Here is a 25,149-nt window from a genome sequence, read left to right as displayed (position 1 = left end):
GTGCTCAAACAAGTCAAAGCTGGCTCTCCTAAGTCCAGGGCTGCAATCCTTCTTATTGTCTTGTTTCTTTCATGTAAGATCCTGAACTCCGCTATATTATGGTTACTGCATCCAAGGCTGCCCCCAACCTTCATATTCCCAATTAACCCTTCCTTGCTTCTAAGAATAATGTCCAGAAACACATCTCTCCTCATTGGTTCCTCCAACAACGTACTTCTCAGTGACAAAAAAGTAGCTTAAATAATAACAACATGCTTTTTTGAATTAGGCCCTAAGACAATCCTGTTGAGCAGAGAAGGCCAATATCTAGAATAAAAACACAATTTCATACTAGCCTACTCCTAGAACAACATAATTTTAAGTTCATCTTCAAAATAGCAACAATAGACTCCAATCAATTGCACTCCCACCTGTTACATCACCTAGAAACTTTTTGTTGCTTGGTATTCAGCGCTTCACCGTGTTGTCATGGAGAATAGTATTTTTCCTCTTGTGTTTTTTTTCCTTTCAGAATCAAAATACTCCCTTTATTCTGCACACGACTGAATAATATTTAGTTGAGAACAAATTTCAGCTAGATCCTTAACACTGTAATGCAACACATCTGTAACCTGCAGTAGCAACAATCAACGGGTATTATCTTGCCTAGTTCACAAATAAGTACAGTATGTCTGTTGCTTCAAGAGACATTGGGAAATGGGTTTGTTGGTTCACAATTACAATGCTTTTTAGATCAAAATGTACTCTGCAATTTCTTCTCTTTTAGCAGTTGACTCAGTTTTCCAACAAACAGTTATTTAATACTTTTGCTTAGTAGGAAAATAAATGAGAAAATACCAGTGGAAGTTCCACAACAAACAAAAGGTGTGAACTCTTTCAACAGTTATATTTACTTTTTATTAGATCCAAATGTTTATTTTCTGCCCATTTTGCATCACATATGCTTCGGGTAGCTGTAATTCTTATTTATTTTTAATACAGTAAGAATTTAAGAGATGTGTTAAAACGTTACATACTTACAAGAATATATTCTAGCAAAAAAATTGCTTCTGGTTTTGTCCAGAGGAAAGTTTTGAAGACACTTTAAAAAAAAAAACAAGCAACTGTATTCAAACCAGCCACGAAGCATGAGGAACTTTTTTTCTGAATTGCTTAAGATGCAAGAAGGCATCTTTAAATTTGAGCATTATATGAGAACTACTGAATCACAGCCTGAACCTCTGATTGATCACCTGAGGCGAGCAGTGAGTCAGCCACAGAAGCACAGGTGAAGGCAATTCACCTGTGCTGCAGGAAGGGGTGGAGCGTGGCGCCACCTCTCCTACTCATCTAAGAGCTGACCACCAGTGGGAGTGGATCTCTTCTAGGGATCCCGCCTTTAGGGTTTTACAGTGAGCCCAGGATGTGGGTAAGCATTCTATCTATTCTCTTTTTGTTATAATCTGCTCTGTCAAACTCTCTTGTTTATTTCATAATTATAACATCTTTATATTCATTGACTATACAGGTAGAAAAACAGATCTAGTCTAAGAGCTTTTGAATTAGATGAAAATGACTCAGTTATTTAAATCCAAATCTGGAAACACGCTTAGGTTGTATGACACCAAACATCAGCATACTAACATATTAAGTACCAGCCCAAGAAATGGGAACAAGTGATGTAATGGTATGCCAATGGATACTAGGGAAAATACCATCCCTCTATCTTGAGTTCTATAGTCCATCCCAGTTCTAAATGCAGGTGTTGAAAACTGTCAACAGTGATACCAACTGGGGTAAGTAAAACTAATTCCCTTTCTACCTAACCCATCGTAACTCACTGGCTGAATCAAGAGTGTACAGAATAAGGCAACCCTCTTGCTTGCTATATTTTTTTATCAAAGGCTTTATTTTTGGAAAGATAACAAGTGGTGAACTCTACACCACGCTAAGTAGAAATCAATAAAATCCATTTACTCACATTTCAAGCACTTACTCACATTTTCAAGCACACTAGTATTCTCTGGCTGCACAGTCATCCAGAAAGGATGGACAGTCAGCTAGAAGGGTGGACTACAAATTGTTTTCCTATTCTGGGCTAAACTCAGTGGAATTATATGCTCTGAGCATGCCATTAAATTACTGCTGTAGGGAAACCTCAAGTTTGCAAATGGCACTGATACTGAACTGAACATAGGCAATACTCATTATTGGTGCAAGCCAGAACCCTGATGTAAATTTTAATACTGCTCTCTTTTATTCGGCTCTGTGGATCACAAGACTGTGGGGAAGCTAAGGCTGAAAGGACCTTTGAATGTCTTAAGTCCAACCTCCTGCTTAAAGCATGTTGAGCTGTGAAATGAGACCAGATGCTAAGTGCTTATGCAGCCACATCTCAAGAAATCTCAAAGAATGGAAGCTGCACAACTTTCCAGCCAACCTGGGACAATGCTTGGTTCTCTTCACGTTGAAAATCCTTTGCATTACATTTCATTTGAACCTTTCTTGCTTCAACTTATGCATGAACTCAGTCCGTTATGTACTTAATCTTCTTGAGCTCTCTCCAGCATCTCATATCTACAAAACATGTCCAATAATAGTTCTCTCTCTCTGGGGAGAGAAGAGGTGCTGTAAGAACAAATTACTTAACGTTATTCATTTTATTAGATCTATTAAGTGAAGCTTATGCATGAGAATGTTGCAGGCCATCTAAAAAGCAATGGTACTTTAATGTAATGTATACCTTATTGAGCTTTCTGGCCAGAAAAACATCTGCTGACCAGTTCTGTAGATGATACCTGATTCGTGGAGTAACAAGGTGAGGGAAAAAAATAGTAGGATGAGATCAATAGTTCATGCAAGTAGAACCTGTGACTTAGGTTGTAAATTTAGAACAAAAGAAATGGTGTCATCCTGCTTGCCCTTAAGATTCAACGTTGAGTTTAACTATGTTAATGTTGAGTGCGGTCCAACATATGCATGGAACAGGTAGTAACTAAAAGTTAAAACTTGTTTCTGATCATAAAAGCAATATTTCTTTTCAATAGTATTATTTTACACTTTTTGTAAGGCTATCCGTCCTCCACAATAACATCAGTTCAAAAGCAGAAGTTACTTTTTTTTCTTTTGGTTGAAGAACATTCAAAGTTTCTGACTTCAGCACAACTTATTAGCAATGTGATTAAATGCTCTTCTGAATTAGGACCATAACTTGATTATGTACTGCATGAGATCAAGCTGGCAGTTAATTTTAAAATATTTCCTTAAAAACATCCACAGATGTAGAATTACATAATTAAGCTATTTTAGATCATTTAATGAGGTTGCAAAAACCTACTACTAGTAATGTACCACTTGGAAGCTTGTGCTGTTGGACTTGTGGTTACTAAAGCAGCCTGCCTTAATAGACAGTAGGACAGGAAAAAAAAAAAGTCCTTGTAATAAAAGTAGAAGTTTCTAAATATTTTATTTAACAGAAATTTTGCTCCAATATGTAAACAGAAACACAGAAGGATACAGTATACTATACAGGCTTTGTTAGCATTCACTTGAGATGACTTCTATTGTCTCTCCATTCAAACACTGGAAACACTTAATGAAATGTTCACATCAAACAAAACACAATGGTGTATTCTGTTGCTGCTTCAGTCACTCACCATACATTTGTGCACCAATGACAACAGGCATACAACAGGCACCAAGGATCTCTCAAAAGAGTTTCTTAGCCCTGAGGGGCAGGAGGAATATTTGTTTCTCTGTTCAGTAATTATGCCACAGTAACATGACTTGCTCTTGTAGCCTTGTCTTTCAGCATTCAAAATTCACAGTTCTTTCCAGAAGAAATTTGTATTTAACAAGTGGTCCAGGGCATAAAGTTTGCATACAACTGTCCTGAATCATAAAATAATGCTAACCTCTGAATGCCTGAAAAAGACAGGTTTGGTTCCTCCTCCAAAAGTAACAGAACATAATAAAAATGTTCTGGTTTAGCAGAGCACTGGTGCCTGCTAAAAGGAACACTGTTCTTTAGTGCCTCTACTCACATGTTGCATGCCTCTGTTTATTTTTATGAGTTTGTATATAAATTTCTGCTTCCTATGCTACACACTATCCCTGTAATCAACGTGAAGTGGCCTTGCTACTTTTCACAGAGGAAAGAATGCAGAACACGATATAGAGAAGAAAAGGAACAAAATATTTCAGCTTTCGTTTTTCATTAAAGTGCCTATTTGCGGGTAGAAACAATATTATATTTGATTTCTGGTCAACTACACTCATAACATACAAATTCAGTAACATTACTATATTACTGCATGAACAGAACCATATCAGTGATCATTTATATGAGATTGGAAGGGTAAGGACACTGCCCAAAAAAGGAATGAGAGGTAAGCCAACACTAGGGGGAGCTGAAAGTGCAGAGGGAGAGCCGCACAAACAGCACCGCATCAACAAATTTCATACAATATCCTGAGTTGGAAAGGACCCACAAGGATCATCAAGTCCAACTCTTGGCCCACACAGCATCACCCAAAATTCAAACCCTACATCTGGGAGCGCTGCCCAAATGTTTTTGAACTTAAAATGGAAGGGAGATGGGAGCCTCCATGGAAATGTGCAAATAAGAGATCAGAGATACATGAGATTAGTTGTCTTGAAAACCGGTGGGGGAGAGCATCCAGAAAGTGTAGTGTTTCCTTACGATTTCCATTAAAAATATCTGGTTCTACTGCTCTTGATACAAGATATACAAGCTACAAAAAGAGCCTCGAGTTTATAACAGTTTATGTTCTCTGGATAGAAAAACACCATGAAATTATGAAATCTAAAAATGAAAAATTATGAAATCTTATTACTCCCTCTGTTACTCAGCTGTAGCATACTGTAACTGAGAGCAAGATGCAGTGATGCATGCAGAAACAAAATATACAATGCTGCTGCTGCTGATGGATCTTGTATGTGTGAATGGTAGCTGAACTAGAAAATGAATTTAAAAGCTTCCAAGAGGTGCACTTAGAATCACAGAATGGTGCACATGATACAGTGTATAAAGAACAATCTTGGATTCTTTAAATTCAGGTTTCTGAAGGACTGGTTCCTCCACAGCAGGTTTCAGCCACAAGCAAAGAACACAGCGTTGCTATCCAGGGCAATAAGTGATATGCAGCAACCTGCATGACAGATTTGGCCACGACCAGCATTTGATGACAGTCAGTAGAATCTACTTGGTGCGAAAGGGAGATTTGAACACTCTATATTAATAGCACTTAATGTGTAAGTTGCAATTCATGGAAGAGCAAGGAGAGGACAAGAGTCCTAAAATATTCAGCATTCAGTACCAGACCCTAGGAGAAAGAATCAGTTGGCTTTTTGAAACCATGTTCTCCATTAACAAATGATAGCAGTATACTCGGTACCCTAATTTTTACTTTCTAAACTTCTTTCTTCTGCCACATGTAATCACTAAGAAATGAATAATGGGAAGGCCCAGCTATACTACATGTCCTGTTGCTTTTTGCACGATGAGACAGATTCAAGCCTGCAGAATTACAAATGAGACAAGTGAAATATCCTACAAAGTCTTCTAATGTCATGTTTGCAGTAGAAGGGTCTTTCAATGAAAGCAATGTGCAAAAGCCTAAGGCAAAGAAAAAATAAACAACATAGGCAAAACATACAGAAAAACAAATAAATTAAAAAACAAGTTGGTCATGTTGCTACGATGTTAGCTGGGCCTTCACCAAAATGTACTCAGAACCGCTTTTGGGACAAACTTTCAGATAGCACTGAATATGAAGGACGCTTGCTTTAGAAAAGTAAGATACACCTGAATTAGTTCAATCTTCAGTACTCAAGGCATATGGGGTGCCAATCTCCTCCAAGAATACATGCAGTCTACATGGCAAAGTCTCAACTTTAAGTGGCTAATGTTACAGAGAAGTTACTCGCATCATAAACAGCCAGCATGATATACATTACAGAGAACTAAGCTTCTAATGGTGAATGCTCAGTGCTGTTCAAAACATGTATTTGACAATTGAAAAAAAAGAATAAATCATGGATATCCCCATTTGTGAAGGGGTGAATATTATTTTAAACTTACAGACATAATAGCTATAGCATAATATTTGGTATGTCATTTGAATGGTCTGTAATTTTATAATTAAATATTTTCAAGAAGGAGTTGTTTCAAATGCAGTGTTCAGTCTAAGAAACAATTTAAAGAGTATCTTGAGTATATATAATTGCCTAGTGTTTAGTATTCTGTGGTTACATTTGCTTCTATTATTTCAGCATTACCTTTCAGTCTAATCCATGCAATTTTATTATATTTTTGTAAGCATTTTGGAGTATTTTTAGTCAAACTCCATGAATAAGGCTTGAGATAGAAATAGATCAGAATCACCAAATTTGGGGCTAAAATAGGACTACTACATAACTTGATCAACTAAGCATAAATATATGATCCAGAACGTCTTCACCAGTAGCTACCCATCCCTGGAGAAGCCAGAAATTCAGCACCTCCCGTTTCTCTTGCAGGTTCCCCAGGCAATTTCACCTTCAAGAAAGAGGTAGCTAGCTTTTACCTGAGCTGCTCTCCAGTAACAAGGCAAATCTGTATTAAAATCTGCCAGAGGTCCCAGAGAGGCTGGATGCACCAGGCATGCTCAAAGTACTCCTCACACATCTCAGTGTCTAAATAGAAAAGCTAAATGTCTTAGTTTCAAGCTGGGATGGATCCTTCAATTCCCAGACTAGAGCTCTCATGTCACTGGTCACTAGTTCAAAACAGCATCACCTCTCCCTAAAATAGGGGATACAGACTGTAACTATCCCAAAGACAAACCTAAAGTTGATTAATTGAATATAATAGTTTTGCACCTTCACACGTTTACTAAGAAGTCAGTACAAAATGAGTGAAAAAAGTGTTGCTAGCAGAACAAATAGCTCCACGGCTACCAACCTGCTCCACCAGAGCTACTTCTTTTCAACATGAGTCTTCTCACAGAGATGTTTGCTCTTTGCACCTTCTCCCTTGCCCCCTTCAGTATCTCCTTATATTTAGTGAGAAACATTCTCAAGTGAGGGGAACTCATCTTCCATACTTGAGGTACTTGTCAAAACAAGCAAATATTTTGTGTTCAGAAACCCACACCAACTTCACTGGGAGTTCTGCAGGTATGATTTGATTTTAAAGATCTTCAGCATTCCAGAGAGAAAACATGATAGTTTGAAAACACAGCAATGTTTCCTAACTTCTCTCCTACTCTTCAAGTGTCAAGGTGTCCAGGTACATAAGGATGCACTTCATGGACCATTTCAATCATCTAACTGTACCTGAGATCCCTCACTCCACCAAAGATTTCACTGACAATGTTTTATATTTAATATTTACATCTGTAAATATTTAAGTCCTTAAAATCTTTCTGATACATTCCCCCTCTTCTGTTCAAGGGAATTTTCCTTAATGATCTTTATGAGAACAGAATCAAGTTGCTTTTAGAATCAAGTTGCTTTTAATATCATATCTAGCTAATTTGCTGACAGAGAAACAATCTCTATGGACAAGGTTGCAACCCACACTACAACACTGTTTTGCTTTATTAAGGTGCCAATGTCAGTTGTGTAGCTTTGGAAGCACAGAAATAGGTCAACAATTTAATTTGTGAGGGACACACAGTGCTTTTGGACTACACACAACACTTGTTACTGTTATCTGCCACTTTTCCCACTGGCCAAGGACAGCAAATAGCCTGAAACAGAGATTTACACTTCCTATTTTACCACCCGAAGCCATCTACTATGATTCAAAGTACTTCTATGCAAAAGGTACAAGATTGCCTGGAAGTAATTCATTTTCATCATCTCCCTCTCTGAGAGGGAAACCTACCAAGTAATGGCTACTTTGCTTTCCACCAGCCAACTTAGTTTCACCACAATCTTTCCAAGACATATAACCCAGGAATTTTAAACTGGTTGTAAAAGCCCAAGGAAACCAAGTTTAGCATCTTCTGTCCATACTGATTTAAACATTCTACTTGAACAGCCACAAAAGTAGTCTTGAAACATCCTTTATCTTTGCTCTCCTCCTTCCTCCTACTTATCTATAGCCTCTCTAAGCATTTTGATGACACGGGGATATTTCAGTATTTTAACTATGAAGTTGAGCATGTCGATGTTTTCATTATGTAATTAAGGAAATAAATATACACCTGGCTGCAAAGTCTATTTTTTTAATGACTTAATATCAGAACAGAGATTGACTGTTTAAAATGATGAATAAGCTTTGGCAGACTACTATACAGCCCTGCTGTGAGAGAAAAATGGTTACACAACAAATTAGTCCAAAATTAAGAGGAAACAATTTTTTCTCATTTATAAGATGCACTGATAACATAAATTAAGAATAATGTTTCTGAGAATGTCAAAATGAATTATATTTCTCAGTGAAATTAAGGTTTTAATGCTTTGCGTTTATTCTGAATTACACGGTGTTCTTTAAATCCAAGACTTCCAGACTTCTGTAAATAACTTGGGGTTTGCTAGCACAAATCTGTCAACAAATCCCTCTTCATCTCTCCAAAGGCTGCATTTTTAAAGGTCATTAGATGGTCAGCTCAGACACTCAGAAGCTCACGCTCACGGAAAAACATAAAATCTCCATCCCATTTTAGGCAGCAGTTCTTAATAGCGTATCCTCCGTGAACTAAAGCAGAGAATCTTCAGGCAGGTTATATCTGCTCGGGATCTGATGGAATGTCAAGATGAAAAAAATGCAGCTGGGACAGCTAACGTGCATACTGATGAAACAGCCATATAAGCAGTAAAAACAGTATTTTCCTAGATAATGAAACTAGAGTTTGCCATACCAGTTTTATGCCATTGGCAATCTGCAGGCAACACTTACTTTCATGAAGCACTATCTTTTGACCATTTATTCACAGCATCACTGAGAGGAGCTAGATAATGACACCTCTGACTCCACCAGGCCAAATCTTACTGATTTGACCACTCTCCTACTACCACTAAGCCTTTTATCTGTATAAAGCGTGGCTCAAATTGCACCATGCTACCTTAGAAATGACTACACAAAGGAGTAACTGAAAATCGCTAGAAACCTGTTTGAAGAACCCACATGTATTCTGAAGAATGCTTCTTCCATGATTTGTCATTAAACATCAGTAGAGAGATCCTTGCTGTCCTAGAGGAAGAAGTCCAGTGTTGTATTTTCTATATATGGAGAAGTCCTACCAACATTAACAGTGGCTTAGAAAGGTGCAATGGGGCTACACCACTAAGCTATTTTGAAACAGAAAAACGATCAAAAAATCCCCTCAAAATCCTTGACTCACGGTACTTTGATGCTCTATTTTGCCTGAACAGACGCTGAAATATGAATGATCTTTACTGATTGACACTTAAGGTAGTCGAAATGCCTCAGCCCAAGAAAAGATCAATCACTTTAAAAATTAAACATGCAATGAAACTTGTGTATAAATGGTGTACTGGATCAGAACATTTGCTCAAGTGAGCCATGTGACGTCAAGAATTCACCATATGTATAGTTAGAAATCTGTCCCCCTAGCTACAGAGCAATCTTGGACACTGTAACAAACTACCAAGTTTTGACAATTTCATCCCAGAACAAAAATGAATCCCCACAGACTGCTGCTCAACTCCATTTCACAGTCTCAGTTTCCAAAATGGACAACAAGAGATGCCAATCGAATGAAAAATTAATCCAAATGCCAGAAGTAAATAAATAAACATCTCTAAATCCAAACATACATTTAGAAGATTAACTTTGAGAGATAGGACTATTTCTGTAATATTGAAGTGCAATCATGCACGTATGGGTCATTTCCCTTTAGCAGCGATGTCACCGCAGCCTGTCCTCAACACTGTGTGGGAGGTTTACACTAATCAGCTTTTTGTGAAGTTTAAATTCTAGTGTCACACCAATAGCTGTTACGCAATATCAAGAAATACGAGCTGGGCTGATTTATAAAAGCCAATCTGGTCCTACTTTCAAGCATTAAAATCACAAACATTTTTCCCATATGCAATAAGTGTAATGTTTTAGAGAAGAAAAATAAATGCAATGCTGGCACTATGATCTACAGAACTAGAGCTATTTTACATTTAATTTTTGGAAAGCCCAGAGAAAAAGAAAGGGGGGAGGGAAGGAAGATTTTGAACATTTTATCTTCACTAAATATTTCACAACTGTATGATTGTTTTTCCTCTCACAATTTTAATTCTGTTCCAATCTTTCTGTGTCAGTGAACGCACATGTTTTGTTTTGATTTTTCCTCCCAGAGGGAAATTTCTTTCAAAGAAAATCAAATGATCTCTTTTTTTTTTTCCCCCTCACAAATACAGACCATACAGTTCACCACCCAGTAAAGCCAAATTTCTATTCTTGGTTTCTGTTACTTTGCAGTGGCAAAGCTGCCTGGCACTCATAGCAGCATCTGCAGGAATACCCATGGAATTTAAGCCTTTTTAATTCTGTGAGTGTCTTTCAGTTTTAGAAAGTTTTCTAAAGCAAACAGAGAAAAACAGGATGGAAGATGGAAGGGGAGAAGAAAGAGTCAAACTCGTGTCCAGTCCAAGCACACATCAGACTTCAGGGAGAATCAAAACATGGGTGTAATTCTGGCTAATCTCATAATTGCAAGAGGCTTTTATCCATGGCTGTTAAATAATAAGATCTAAGTTGCCTCTCCAAGATTAAGTGTATAAAGTCACCGTGCAGCTAAAATAGCAAGTCAGTGAAAGGTTTGCTACACCGCTTACGTAAAGAACAGAAAGATAATTTTTTTGTCATTACCCTAATAAAAGAATTACTTTTGATTCTTTAACACACATACATATTTACTAGCAGTTTGGGGTCAGGTCTGTAGGCCCTCCAGAATCATGGGACATCACACCCTACTACAATCTGAGCAAAGTGAGATGTCACAAGACAACACCTTCGTGCAAACAGGCACACAGCCAATGGTGTCAGTCAGCCCTTTCTCATCCTACAGTTTCGATACAGGAGGGTCCTTGTCTTTTCCACAAGATGTGCTCAGCTGGACAACGTGGCTGGAAATTGTTTTGAGGAGGATGGAACTCACCCATAGAACCCAGCTGGGACCCTGTCAAGAAATGTCTGGTAGATGTGCAATCTCTATTCCCCAGAGCTGCTCAGCTCTAATAGTCTGACTGGGTGTCAGCAATGTGACAAGAGCAGAACACTTTGCATCAGTTATTGGACGGAAGAGATGGATTCTCTTCATAGTTGCGACTGTGTTGGTTTTTCTCTTGAAGTACATAATAATGCATCACAATTCCCATCCTATCTACAATTTCATTCCAAACTACCAGTACCACTAACAGCATTTGTACAGAATTCAACCCTGCTGAGGCAAGAATGAAAAAAAAAAAACAAAACAACAAAACACTGAATTTTGAAAGTGCTCAACAAAACCAAAACATTTTGCAAATAATTTAATGTTGTCTACAAAATCCAACCAATTTCAAAAGCCACTAAGCTTGTAGAAATATAATACTTAATATAATATTTAAAATCCAGAAAAGCAACTGTCAGGTTTTTTTTTTTTAATTTATTTAATATCTCTTCTACACGTGCAAATGGGTCTTCTACATTCATCTGTAGGTGCCAACTGGTGAAGCAGTTTAGTAAGTAAAGAGAATTTCACAAGTATTTAGCAGAAACTTATTATTCAGGCCAGTCTGCAGTTTGCTTCAAAACAAACAAAAAAAAAAACCCAGCCAACTGAAGTCCAAAGTGCAAAACGCATATCTCAATTGTGTCACAAACAGTTATAAATACTCCTTTCAGCATCAACAATCTGTGCTAATTGTGCAAACTCCAGGACCACATGAAAAATAACATCATTTCTAGCACATCAGAAAGTCAAATTTTGACTTGGTGGGAACCAACTGAGCCCTGTGCAGCAGGTAACATTCAATCAAGTTGACTAACTTGTCTTTACCAGTCTGTTGTCATGCAGAGAAAGCAACACAGCTCCAACCTTTAATTACCTAAGCAGTACTTAATAAACTTAGTTGCCCTGAATATCCACAGATTAAGGCAGTTCTGGAGATGATCCCAGATAGTCTTTCCAACTAAGGGCTCTCCCATCAGGTGCTGTTACACTAATCAACCCTGGTCAACCACGTAACTAAGTAAACACACAGAGATTAAAAAATATATATAATCAATCAACTTCAAATCTGAATAACTTCTTCAACACTCAAATGTCAGTTACAGCCCATACATAAATCCTCAAGACAAAATCCAAAGTGAAATATTAAAAAACATTTGAGTGAGGCTATAGCACAGATTTGCTCACGCACAAGAGAACAATGCTGAACGCTTCCTTCCTTTCCTTCCTTTTTCTGCCTGGAAGCAACAGAGGTGTTCATTTCATTCCTAGCATGGCAAAGGTGTGCTGATATTTAATGCAGTCTCTCTCACACTGGAGTCTCAGCCTGTTTTCCTTCCACTTAACAATCTTTAAGTATCACCATCATTCAACACAGTGAAGCAGTTCTAGGCACATCACTGCTCTCTTTATGCAGGCAACGAGTCTTGGTGCTCCATTTATTCAGACTTGGTAAAAACATCTCTGTTGTGAAGAATTATGTTTCTCATGAAAAGAAAAAAAAGCATGAAATAGAAGAGCCAAGCTACTACAAGCTGATCAGGGAGGAGGGCAGAGAGATGACTAAGGTAGCAGCAGAAGTTCCTTGCTCAGTGAACGTACTGTGGCTACAGTTTAATGGAAAATAATGCAGCTTAGCTACTGAACCTTCCCACAGACTTTGGACAACTCACATTGCCTTTTCCCCTTCTCTATGACCACTTTCACTGCATGCTCTTTGAGACTGCCACTGCATCTCTCAAGAACAGGCAACACTGTAGTTCACAGGGACCCTTCTGTTCTTCCTCCACCCTCAAGTAGTAAAGCTTCTGCATGTGAATAAAATAGAACTTATTAGTATCATAACTCTGACTTGTTTCCAGTACAACCAATCCAGGCTGGCTGATCTCCAGAGAGCACCTTGATACTCATGGCTAATGAGAATAGATTCAAAAAAGGAAAGAATTATAATATTCCATATAGTTTCTTTCACATATTAATTTGTGAGGGACAGTATAAAGATAGAAAGAAAAGGCAAATGGACACTGGAAACTCATCTAAATGTTTCAATACAGGTAAAGGAAGGAGATAAAAGCTAGCAGGAACAGGAAAGAGGATGGCACGTGAAAAGCCAAAGAAGATGAGAAAAAGACCTATAACTTCAGGTAACACTAGCCAAAGATCCTGTAGGAGGCTTTAAAGAGGTATGACATAACCGGGCAAAGAATGCACCTCTTAGAAAGGGGTGGAATCTGTTTAAATAGAGGAGATTCTCACCAAATAATTATGATGTTCAAAGAACTAAACCAGAAACACTTTCACACAATTCAGCAACAAATCTGCAGGACAATCTCAGCTGCTATAAATTGTCATGGCTGTAAGGATATAGTGGAGGTAAGACAGTGTGCATCATGCTCCCAGCTGCCTTAATGCACAAATGCCTCTCTTCAGAAGTCTACGTTTTGGACTAGAAAGTCAAAATCCAAAGCAAATGCTGATTCACAACAAATTTTTAAAAATAGATCTATTTTTTCCCATTTCTGCCTTTCTGAGCTTCTAAAACATAGTTTCATCCATTTTAACTGCACTATTCCCAAAGTTGAGAAGTTTTCACCACCTGTGAACCTTTAGATCTTACTATTCTGAAGATCCACTCACACTACCCTCAAGTGACTAGAGAGAACATCACCAGCTTTCAGCAATCTCTGATAATAGTCCAAAAAGCAAGTATGAGAGCAAACTGAAAAGGCAGACTAAAACATCTTGCATGCTGGAAGGGTGTAGGCATATTAGCCAATGTCCCCTTCATGGGAGTATTAAGACTCGCTTAAGACTGTTAATCTGGCACCTGCCATTAACTTACTGTTGTGGAAAAAAAAAAAAAAAAAACAAACTGAACAAGCAGATGGACACACAGCCTGTCTTCTACCCTGAAGTGCCTGCTCTGCTGCACTTCAACTTATCAGCAGAGTCCCAGCAGGAATGAATTTGACTCACACTTTCTAAGACTAATAAATTTTCTACTATAATGTCTTCAATGTCTGTCAGCTTAAAAGAATAAAGGAAACCATCACTCTTTATTGCCTGAGGGTTTTACCTTTCAGTAGAACAGAAGTGATGCCATATTAATTGTCAGTGGGTTCCTGGAATATTTTCAGCCTGCTAAGGCGGATAACCACATCTATTAATGAATACAGTGACAGAAATGTACAAGAAAATTATGTAAGTTCTGAAAAAATAATTCAATTCTGAGAGTTCTTGTCAAAATAGAACAAAGTTTAAAATTAATTTACTGTAATGAAATTGTACACTGTGTCAAAGTATATTTTTAAATCAGTACTTCTGACCCAACACTGAGATTCAGACACAGAGTTGAGGCTCAAGAGTGCCTGGTTTTGGTGAAGGTTTTTACATCACTTTATATCTAGATAGTTTCATTGATACAGGCTATGAAGATGCTCTTCCTTGATACCCAACCGAAGCTAAAAATGAGAAAAAGAATATAAACTGAATGTTTCCAGCTTTATGGGCCAAATGAAAGGCACAGAACATAGCCCTTCTGCAAATTAAGCTCTTTAGAGTCTCCCATTGCTTTTCTTTTTGGACTCTTTCCCCAACCAAAACCAAACTTCACAGTGTGCTTTCATTTCTCTTACTCCTTTTACCATTTCATCTACTTATCAGTTCCCACAGCCAGACTCTGTCCGATTATTACCAGGATACTCATGGCTCATTACCCAAAAATTCAGCATCTCCCATTCTTGTTTTTCATCCTTTCACCCATCCTCCAACTTCAGTCTCCTTGGAATAATCTTAGTCTTCCTACCACCCAACTCTAAGTCTCAAGTTTCTCTATCCCTCTTTCAGCTTCTGGTGACTATCTGCTACCTCCAGCTGCTTTTTCACAACCTAATTCCCTGCACTCCTGTGCCTGCCCAGTTTCACACGAACCCTCCACACAGTGTGGTCCAAGCTACAGGTGGATGAGACAGTGAGAAAACAGAGATGGAACACTGCAGGGAGCAGAGATGCCACAGCCCACTGGAGTAAATATAGACATTATAGACATTATAGTTAGTCTCAAGAGTACATAAGAAGAATTTGAAGCTGATGTTTTTGACAGCTTTTGTCCAAAATTATGTCTGCATCAATGGCATAATAATTGCTTCTCTCCTACTACATTTTCTAAAATGCATAAGGATTTTTATGGGGGAAGAATGGGAGCTGCTTGTTTGTTCTTATACAAGAAAGCTAATACAAGCTGCATTATCTGATATACTGGATTACTCTAGTCTTCATAAAAAGGCTGTAGAAAATTTTATCAAGTTGGCCACACAAAACAGACAGACTTCTCTTAAATTTTCTATTCAACTACCATTCTATCTGAAGCGCTCACCCTATTGGCTTTAAATATTTTAAGTTTGCCAAAATTGCAAACAACTTAGGCAAGCTCTTGCAATGGGACACATCAAGCAAATCAGCTACAATCACAGCCAACAGTGCATTGTTAGTGCCCACTTACAATTTTCAATGAAAAAATGCTGCCTTCTTTCTCTTCAGTCACTTTTAAAAATTATGCTTTATTTTAACGCTTATCAAACAATCCAGATCCTCATAAAGGCTCTGCCCTAGGTCAATCCCAAGAGTAGGGATTAATGCTCACAAAGGCTGATTTACAATGCCTTTTCAACCTGCTTCATCCAACACTAGAGTGAGGTATGGTAATAATTATGCATGACACAAAGTAAGGTAGCAGCTTTTTCTTTTTCAGCTGCAGTACACTGCAAGACAACCTAGACAATAAAGTGAAAAGGAAGGAGTGAAAAAGAAAATGTCAGGTCATGTTGAATTTACCAATTTAGACTGTTCATGAAACAAAGGGGTACAATGAAATCATTACTACCACCATCTTAGCAATGGGGTTTTAAGGCGCTGATTCTCATTACAAAATTTAACAAAATTTGATCTAGGGAAGATCAGGAGCACATTCTATAAATTTTTAGTATAAATTTTTAGTATTTATAATAAATTTTTAGTATTTGTATACATTTTTATTAACATTTCTAAATATTAGCATAGTGTTTAAAAAAAAACCCACAAAACATAGCACAAAATGAGACGTTCCATCAACAACCACAGTACATTTAGATTAGCACTTAATATCCAGTGTTTATTATTCTACATTAAGGTGCCTATTAGAATTAAAAAATACATTATATAGATAGATAGATAGATCCTGTGTATGATGCACTTCATTTTTACAATGAAGTGGATGGAAAACAAGCATTTTTTTTATATGCATCCTATAGCATTTTGATTATGAATGTACAAAAAATAGCTTTTTCTATCATTTTGGAAAACCTACTTGGAACCCTTTCTCCCCTAGTCAGCAAGAGCACTATTCATTGATTTTTTCAGATAAAGTAACAGGCTCTTGTATTCTCCACGGTATCTTAGCAAAAATGCCAAAAACATCTACAATTTCTCTACAGTGCATCATATTCTACAGGAGTCCCCAAGGTCTGAATAACTAGCAGTGTGAAATATACACAGACTTAATGAATTTTGATCCTGACTCTGAACTAAAGTTACACACAGGCTGCTGGAAAACACAATTTCACCATAGATGACCGATTCTTTTCCTCTTGCAGCAAGGACATAAAGACTCACTACAACGTGCCTTTTAATTCTGAAGTAAAAAAGACAGCCTGATTCAGAAACTCCAACCTCTCTGCCTTCCTCCCAGCCTGCAGTTCATCCTTTCCCACTGGTAACAACGAGAGGAGTAGGCTGGAACCAAATCCCCAGCCACTTGAAATCAATGTAATTCATGAACTGCCTATGGCTGACAGACCTCTGGATAGGAAAGCCCACAGATGCTGCCAATTTCAAGACAATTTCACTGACCAGCGACAGAAGACTGTAATAGAAATATATTTTGATACATTTCTAATTCATAACAAGTCATTAATCTCTGTAATATATAGAAAGACAGAGATTGCTTGAAAATATTGACAATGGAAAGCAGTCAAGATGAATTACTTTAATAGCCTAACATCATCCAGTGGAGTCACATGGTTAGAAACGCCCTAACACCAAATCACCCCTATCTGTAGCCAATCAAAACGTTACTCAGAGTTCTGGAAGATAAGGAGATCATGGGAACATTCTGAAACAAGAGGTGAGCCACAGTAGCAGATAAGCTACATAAATCAGACTTGCTGGGCAGACGGCACTGCAAGCTAGTGAGCTGACGGCAGATGGAACTGAGAGTCTGGATACAGCAAAAAAACCTGGTTGAAAACTAATGAGCTCTATTAAGATGCTAAAGACAACAACTCTCCCTTTCTGTTGACCTGTCTTTAAGCCAGGATTAGATGAGCCCCTCCTTCAGCACAAATTTACTCACCAAAAGTTTTCAAAACCATAAAGAAAAGCCTCCCTCAATGAAAGAGATCCACAACAGTCACTTGAAGTTACTCAACACAAAATGAGCAGAAGATGTATAATTCAAAACTCATAGAATCTCATGAAATTTTGGAGGCCCAGAGCATTCTACATCCTACCCATAAGCCTCTAGTCTGGCTCCAGGGTAACATTAAGAGCTGTATCAAAGAATCACAGGGGTTAGAAGGGACCTCCCTCTGCAGATCACCTAGTACAACCTCCCTGCTACAGCAGGCTCCCTACAGTAGGTTGTGCAGGAAAGCATCCAGATGGGTCTCTTGAATACCTCCAGAGAAAGACTCCATCATCTCCCTGGGCAGCCAGATCCAGCAAACAGAGCAAAGATGTTTTTTCTCATGTTCGTATGGAGCTTCCTGTGCTGCTGTCCGTGCCTACTGCCCCTCTCCTGCCACTGGGCACCAGTGACTGTGTTTTTTCCACAGCAGAGGAGCTTCCAGGAAATGGAATTTCAAGACAGGATCTTTAATGGAAGCCAGCTACACGACACACCAACTTGGGTCTTAGTTCAGACTAAACTGTGGTTGGCCAGGTGCTCACAAATGCTCTGTCTGCTTCCTGCAAATTGCCTACCGTTCCTTTGCTGCTGCTACGGGATCCATAAGTCCTTATGACAGCAAAATATCTACCACCAATAAAACTGTGCAGCACTTTTTAAGATATTCATCAATATCAGTCACTCTAACTTCCAAATGTCAGAAAAACCTTTCTCCCCCAGTTCTGCTTTATTGGCAAATAAATTGCTCCCTTCTCTCCATCCACTTTCTTTCTTGACACACACACACATACTCTCATCTATGTATTTTCCTTTCCTTTGTTAGATCCTCAGGATTCATACTTAGAGAAACACTGCCAAGACTTCAAAGGTTTTTTTTTTTATTCTGATACAATGGTCCCAGAAGCATTAATAATGTTTTCAGAAGAACACAATACAAAATGATCTACTCCTGTAAATGAGACAATCTCATACAGCATATGCTATCTGAGCTTCTAGCAGATAGCAGCTTCCAAAGACTTCTAACTGCAAGAAGCTTACAGAGTTTTTCTCCCAAGACATATTCAACAAAGGATAAGTGCCCTGTCATGAACTGAAAGGCTTTCATGGTCTTATAAACTTCTATAGCTGCAACTTCTGACAACTGGGGATTTTTTTTTATTTGCACGTAAGCAAGAGAAGAGGATGAAGTGGTAAATAAATTAACTTTGTTGAAAGCCTTTATGAAAAGAGAAGTAAAGCTGCAGACTTGCGTGGGAAGCTAATAAAAAGGGAGCAGAGTAACTGCAGTGCAATGACACAAAAGATTAACAAGCTCTCAAGCAAGGACTTGCATTCCTCGAGGTATGAAGTCCTTTCATCCTAAACACACAGGGAAATATTCACATAAGGAAATTGCTGCGTACCATATACACAACCATGCATCTGCTGGGCCCCTAAAGCTTAAAGGAAATACAGAGCTGACATAGATAAGAATAAGCACTTCCCATAAGAGAGCCTATTCAGAGCACTATATTCATACAACATAAATGTTTATTAACTATCTGTCTTAAAATTAAAGAAAAAAAAACAAACAAACACAAAGTTCAGACAGTCAGAAATTATGACAACCCGTTCCTGAGAGCTTCATTAAATTGAGAAGGTCAGTTTTCTGGGTAAGCACATGAAACATTGCAGCCGAAAACCCACATTTTCTCACCAATTTTCGATGTGATCTTGACTGAGTCTCTTAGCCTTTCCCATGACTGCTTTCCCCAGTTGTAGTAACAGGGTTACACAAACTACATTCTAAAGGAAATGAGCTTGCTGCTTGCTCCTTTTTGATAGAAGCCTTCTTCTCATTACAGTGGAAATCCCAATCTCTGGCTACCATATAGGAACAACAACAACAAATTCCGCAAAAGTTACTACTACAAACTTGGATCCTTACAATATCCTCCAACAAACATCAGTTTCAAATATTTTCAGATGCTTACATCTTACTTTTAGCAATTCTTGAAGCATCCAGATCCGCACATCAGTGGGGGAAGATATAAGCAGATAAGATTTACATTGCTGCAGAATAACAGGAAGTGACTAAAAATGCCACAATTTCAGTTCTGTGACATGCTTGATCTGTAAATCTGTGTTCTAACTGAAGAAACACCTATTAAAAAGAAAGATTAATTCCAATGCTGTGCCAAAAATCACAAGCTTAACACAAGTTTTCTTAAAACTTTAGCACTCTGAGGCACATTTGGGTCTCTTAGATTCCATTCGCCCAGCTCTTGTGGTTAAAGAAAAAAGTGCACCTCAACAACCTGAATTTCATAAAGCGAATGAAATGTTCCAGCTGTATTTATTTAATCCAATTATTCTTAAAGTATTCTTACAGTTTTGGAGCATGGAGGGAGCTGAATCACTGGACAGGGCTTTGGGCAACTTGATCTAGCAGAAGCTGGCTCATGGTAGGTAGGTTGGAAGTAGATGATCCTTACGGTCCCTTCAACCCAATGCATCCTATGATTCTATGTTTTCTTTTCAGTATCTGGAGAAGTCATCACTGCTAACAACATTTCAATATATGTACATAAGTGTATTTTTTCCATTAGCAGTTTTACTGTATCACTGTAAAGTTCTCCTTTACTGTAAGTAGAAATTCCCACCAAAAATGTTGAGGGGTGTCTCACTGATCCAACTTTGACAATTTTGTGGTCTTTGTTGGTTTGCCTTTGAGTGTTCACGCATGATCACACTGACACGTCTACATACGCAGAAGAAAAAGAAAGAGGAATCAGAAAGAACTGTATTCTTGATAACCAGTCAGAAAATAATGACATCTTCCCAGAAGGTTATTTGTTTATTCTTTCTCACCTGTGAACAACTTTTAAAGATAATTCAAAAGTATAATAAGGTTACAGGTACAAACAGTTCTTAACAGAGATGCTTGTAGACATCAAGAAAATACAGTGAAAGGTTTTGGATCCACATACTTTGAGCAGTGTTCCCCCACTCTTCTCATAACGCATAAGCACAGTAGCAATCCTCAATCTATACAGTAGAGGCCCTAGTATTATAACAAACATGTAATTGAAAGGGGAAGTGCTGCTCTAAAATCCTCAGTGCCAGAGGTTCACAGTATCCCTGAACTCATGCTGTCACTCTTTGCAAGAAAGTACAGTCTCTGCTGTCACTCCCTACTTGATGACAGAATCATATTGCAATAAATAAATAAATAAAGCTGAACTTTAAATTAATTTGGCTAGTGCCACTGGCAAAATGTCTCATCTCCCACTCACCATAAACCACAGAAAGGCAAGGAGAGAGAGAAAGGAAATATACACTGGAAAGACAGATGGGAAGATGACAGTGTTGTGGGCTAGCACAGATATTGAAATGTGTCATCTATCCCTGCTCTCAATCAATTATTCTCCGTCCAGAACAGATATCTTGAAGTAAAAGCTGTTCCAGGGTTTCCATATTACTTACCTCATCATACCCCTCCAAAAAGTGTGAATTTCCACTCCGAATACACAGTTTATCACTAAACCAGCAAAACATGATTCATTTATAACGGCAACAAGTTCAAACTACTGTGCTCAGAGGATATCTCAAACAGTACATATTTAACCCAGTTTCAAGAAGAGCACACCTCTCATTACCATTGTAATATGCACTGCTCAGTTAGGCAGGAAAAATGAAGAAAGAAAAATTCAGGAACTGTCAACACAACTCTCATAATGACCCCAAACGTACTTACATCTGAATATTAATTTTGCACAGCACAACACATCTCAAGAGCTTACAGTACATCATAAAGTTTCCTTTTCTTACCTGGATCTGTACAGTTCTTTCCTTCCTGCGTCCCATTAGGTAATGCCATCAATATTCTATTCCTCCATGTCCCTGATGAAACATGTGTGTCTGCAATACTTGATTGTTGGCCTGTATGAAATAGAAAGAGGTTATATCCACTGTCACTGAGTTTTTCCTCTATCATCTTAACAGGACTTCATGCTCCCATTAGCCAGGATCACGGGCAGATCATCAATATCAGTAAGTGAACACAGCAAAATGACAGTGTACCTCTGGCACATGTCAACGCAAGTATGCCTGGTGCTCTCTGGTGCTATCAAGGGTAAACTAGCTATGAAGGTGGAGTACCTAAGCTGTCAGCACATTCTGGCTATCGGAGTACCCATAACAGCAAAGTAATTCTGCAGCAAGCAAAAGCTGAAACCTGTATCTGTGAAACTCAACACTACCATACCCTATACATGGAACCAGCCCAGCTATGCTGACATGAATAATGATCACATTTTCATTTAATCAGCTGCATTTGCAGATGCCACATCACTGATTTATCAAAAATATAAATGCATGTTTCCAAGTTCCAGATATATTTCTGCTTAATCCAAACCAAGGGACTGGTCTTTTTAGCATAGGGTGTACTTGGTAATATCAATCTCTGCAAAATTTGTTGAGGGAAATGAAAAATAGCATAGTAAAACCCCACAAGAATTAAGAAAAACAAAACTTCTTTAGAAATCAGAGGAGATTTAGTCTGAACTCATATTCCAGAAACAGTCTCTTACTGAACTTACTGAATACAGTTTGTAAGGTGCACTTATGGTGTACACGATCATAACAACCAAGGGAAGAAGAGATTCTCTTAAGTAAACTGCTTCCATTTCAACCATATCTATTTCAAATAATATAATAACAAAAAAACTCTCATACTTGATCTTAAAATTTATACTAGAATGCTCAAGGTTTGCTACAGTAACTCTTGCTAGAAAAGCTTTCTAGCTTGGAAAGTTAGTTTGGTTAAAACATTTGCTAAAATAGTCTGCTGCCACAACTATAAGAAATTCAGAGAACAGATGGTCAGTGTTTATGGATATAATATACTGTAAATTAGGGGGCTAAAATAAATTCTACCTGATGGAGCATACCAACAAAAATCAGGTTATCGGAGATTTAGCTGATAACCAAGGAGATTAAAAACTTTCATTAGGTCACGGCATTCTTCACGCAAGACCAAAAAAGCATCTGGAAACCCTTTATCTGCAACAAAAACCTCAAACTATGTCAACACAAGTATACCCCAACCAAGCTGCCTTCACAAACCAGTCCATTTATGAAAAAATCTAGCTACTGTAAGAAAAAAAGAAGTCATAGGCACAACAGATAAACAGCTCTAAATAAGGGGGGCTATACTGTGAAACCATGATTTTAAAAAATGTTGGAAGTTCTAAGACAAGCTATATGCTAATACAGCTGATATACACAGCACTAAGCTGTTGCATCTAGAACGGCAACAAGCCACCTACATACCTCAGGCATCACAGGTAACTGTGAGCACAAGGGCCTCAGAAAGTAAGAAAAGTTCCACAGGATTTTTTTCTTCCTAAAGCACGCATTTCAACTTCAGCTTAAAGCGGATGACCTATTCTAATTACAGTAGAGATAGGATCTGCACTTCGTTTGATTTTGTTCTTAAATCCTCAGGAAACGTTGGCTGTCCTACCCAGGAGCCTGTATGCAATACCCAGTAACCTTCAGTTTCCTATCTGGGTGGATGCGAGGCAGAGTGGAAGGAGATTGCCTCCAGCTGTACATTCACAGCCCCAAACGTGCCAGCAGGCAGAAAAACAAACAAGACAGCAACAAAAGAAACAAACAAACAGAAAAACACCGGGAACAACGCAATCGATTATCAGTTTACCAATATGTCACTCGTATAAAGGATGCAACGCACTCCCTAAAATACGAGGCCGGCACCGTTCCTTGCCTATCATACAGAACGTTCTGTCAATCCCAGACCGTCACTTAGGGGAGAAGATGCGTGAGAAGCAGCCGTTGCAGCTGACGGATGGAGGTGTACAGCCACAGGTTACCAACGAGAGGCGGCCCGGAGCTGCCCGGGGACCAGAGGCGACCGGACCGGCGGCAGCTCGGCGCGGCGGGCAGGGGGCGGTCCCCGCTCGGTGCCGACCCGAAGCCCCGCGCCCCACCGAGCCGGCAGTGCTCCAGCACTCACCCCGCCTGGAGAGCAGGCTGGACATGCACCAGACGAAGAAGAGGATGGCGCAGATGAAGCCCAGCTGCTGCAGCAGCATCTCCCGCCGCTTGCGAACTTTCCTCAGCAGCGGCAGCATGGTCTTCGGGCGCGCGAGCGGCGCTCCGTCCAGCTCCATGGGCGGCGCGGGGCCGGCCGGCGGCTCGCTGCGTGCGGGGCTCAGTCCCGCCGCCTTTCCGCGGACGGCTCCATGGCGGGCGGGCGGCAGCGCGGGGCGAAGCCGGTGCCCAGAGAAGCAGGGCGGCAGGCGGAGGTGGGCGGGAAGGCGGCCCGGCGGGAGGGCGAGGCGGCGCTCTCAGGGGCCGGGCTGAGCCCCGCTGCCCGCGCACACCATGGCCGGCGGCGGAGGAAGCGGAGCGGCGGGCGCCCCGCAGCCGGCTGCGAGTCAGCGCCCAGCAACGGCGGCAGCGCTCGTGCCCGCCCGGCCAAGTTTCAAGCGGAGTCCTTTCCTCGCTCCGTCCCTCCTTCCTTCCACCACTCGGCACCTGCGGGGCGCAGCAAACGCCGCCTCGGGACTGGCCACCCCCTGGGCTCTCGCAGCGGCGCCGAACAGCCACTCAACCGCAGCAGACTACCGCTCCCCCGAGCGCCCGGCCCAGCCCGCCCCCCCCCGGCAACTTTCAGGGCGCTCCGCGGACGCCCATGGCAACGCGCAACAGCGCCTGGCTTCCCCAGGGAGGGGCGGGGCATCGGCTGGCCAAATTAATCCTTTCCCCGGGGCGGGGAGCGGCTGCTGTGAGCGCCGTGCGAAGCGCGGGCGCGCGGTGGGGTCGGGGTCGCGCCGCCTGACTGCGGGTGTTGGAGCTGAGGGGACAGCGGCAAGGGTGTCACGCGGGATCTCTGGCCTCATAGTTCGCAACATGGAACGTTTCGTGTCTGCCGTTATTTCTATTGATGTCACAACTGAAATACTAATAAAAATATCCTGCCAAAACAAATCTTCACGCGTAGAATATCGTTCATGCTCTGCGTTTCCCCTTCCTCCTGCAAGTGCGCATGGTGGTCTTTCGTTTTTGCTTACAAAGTATTTGTGCAGCAGTGGGAAGCACGGTCGGGACACTGCACCACAGGCCCGCTGCGTGCTGACTCCAGGCTCGTGCCCCCGTGCCGCGGTGCAGAAGGGCTGCTCGGGCTGGACGGTCAGAGCAGCGGTGAGCCTCGTTGCTCGCTTGCATGCACGTAGCTGCAGAACTGTTCAAGCTGAGAGGGCGTCCAGGCTCTGGTGGGCCTTAGACTTTCTGATTTAGCCTGAAGCGTGTTAGAAGAGTGGCACTGAGACACACAATGGTCTTTCATTCCCTTGAACGCTGCTGAGGGAGCAGAAGTAACAGCAGACTGTCATGAGGAAGGTGGAAGACTGTATTACAAGTCAGCTCATGTCTGTTATTTTTCTCCATGCCCATGCAGGACATCTCCCAGTTGAACCCACAATAAGGAAATCCACTCCTGACCAGCACAAAGTACAGTTTAATTAGGCAGCAGAGCTGCAGGAA

At 40.1% G+C, this 25,149-nt stretch overlaps 1 protein-coding gene across 2 annotated transcripts in view; it reads right to left on the bottom strand.

The window, feature by feature from the left end:
* The window catches only part of SLC24A4 (solute carrier family 24 member 4), an 85,593-nt gene extending 61,697 nt beyond the window's left edge, over positions 1 to 23,896 (bottom strand). For both annotated transcript variants that reach the window (XM_052696760.1, XM_052696761.1), the window contains exons 1-2: positions 23,618 to 23,896; positions 21,409 to 21,519 (exon numbers count right to left, since the gene is read on the bottom strand). In XM_052696760.1, coding sequence (XP_052552720.1) covers positions 21,409 to 21,519; positions 23,618 to 23,774 — 268 coding nt within the window. In that variant the 5' untranslated portion in view covers positions 23,775 to 23,896. The remainder of the gene's footprint in view (positions 1 to 21,408; positions 21,520 to 23,617) is intronic.
* Between the last annotated feature and the right edge of the window lie 1,253 nt (positions 23,897 to 25,149).

Source organism: Tympanuchus pallidicinctus, unplaced genomic scaffold (assembly GCF_026119805.1).
Source record: "Tympanuchus pallidicinctus isolate F22 unplaced genomic scaffold, pur_lepc_1.0 scaffold3, whole genome shotgun sequence".
NCBI classification, from domain to species: domain Eukaryota; kingdom Metazoa; phylum Chordata; class Aves; order Galliformes; family Phasianidae; genus Tympanuchus; species Tympanuchus pallidicinctus.
The sequence above is the reverse complement of the archived record's forward strand: the minus strand, read 5'-3'. Positions and strand labels throughout refer to the sequence as shown.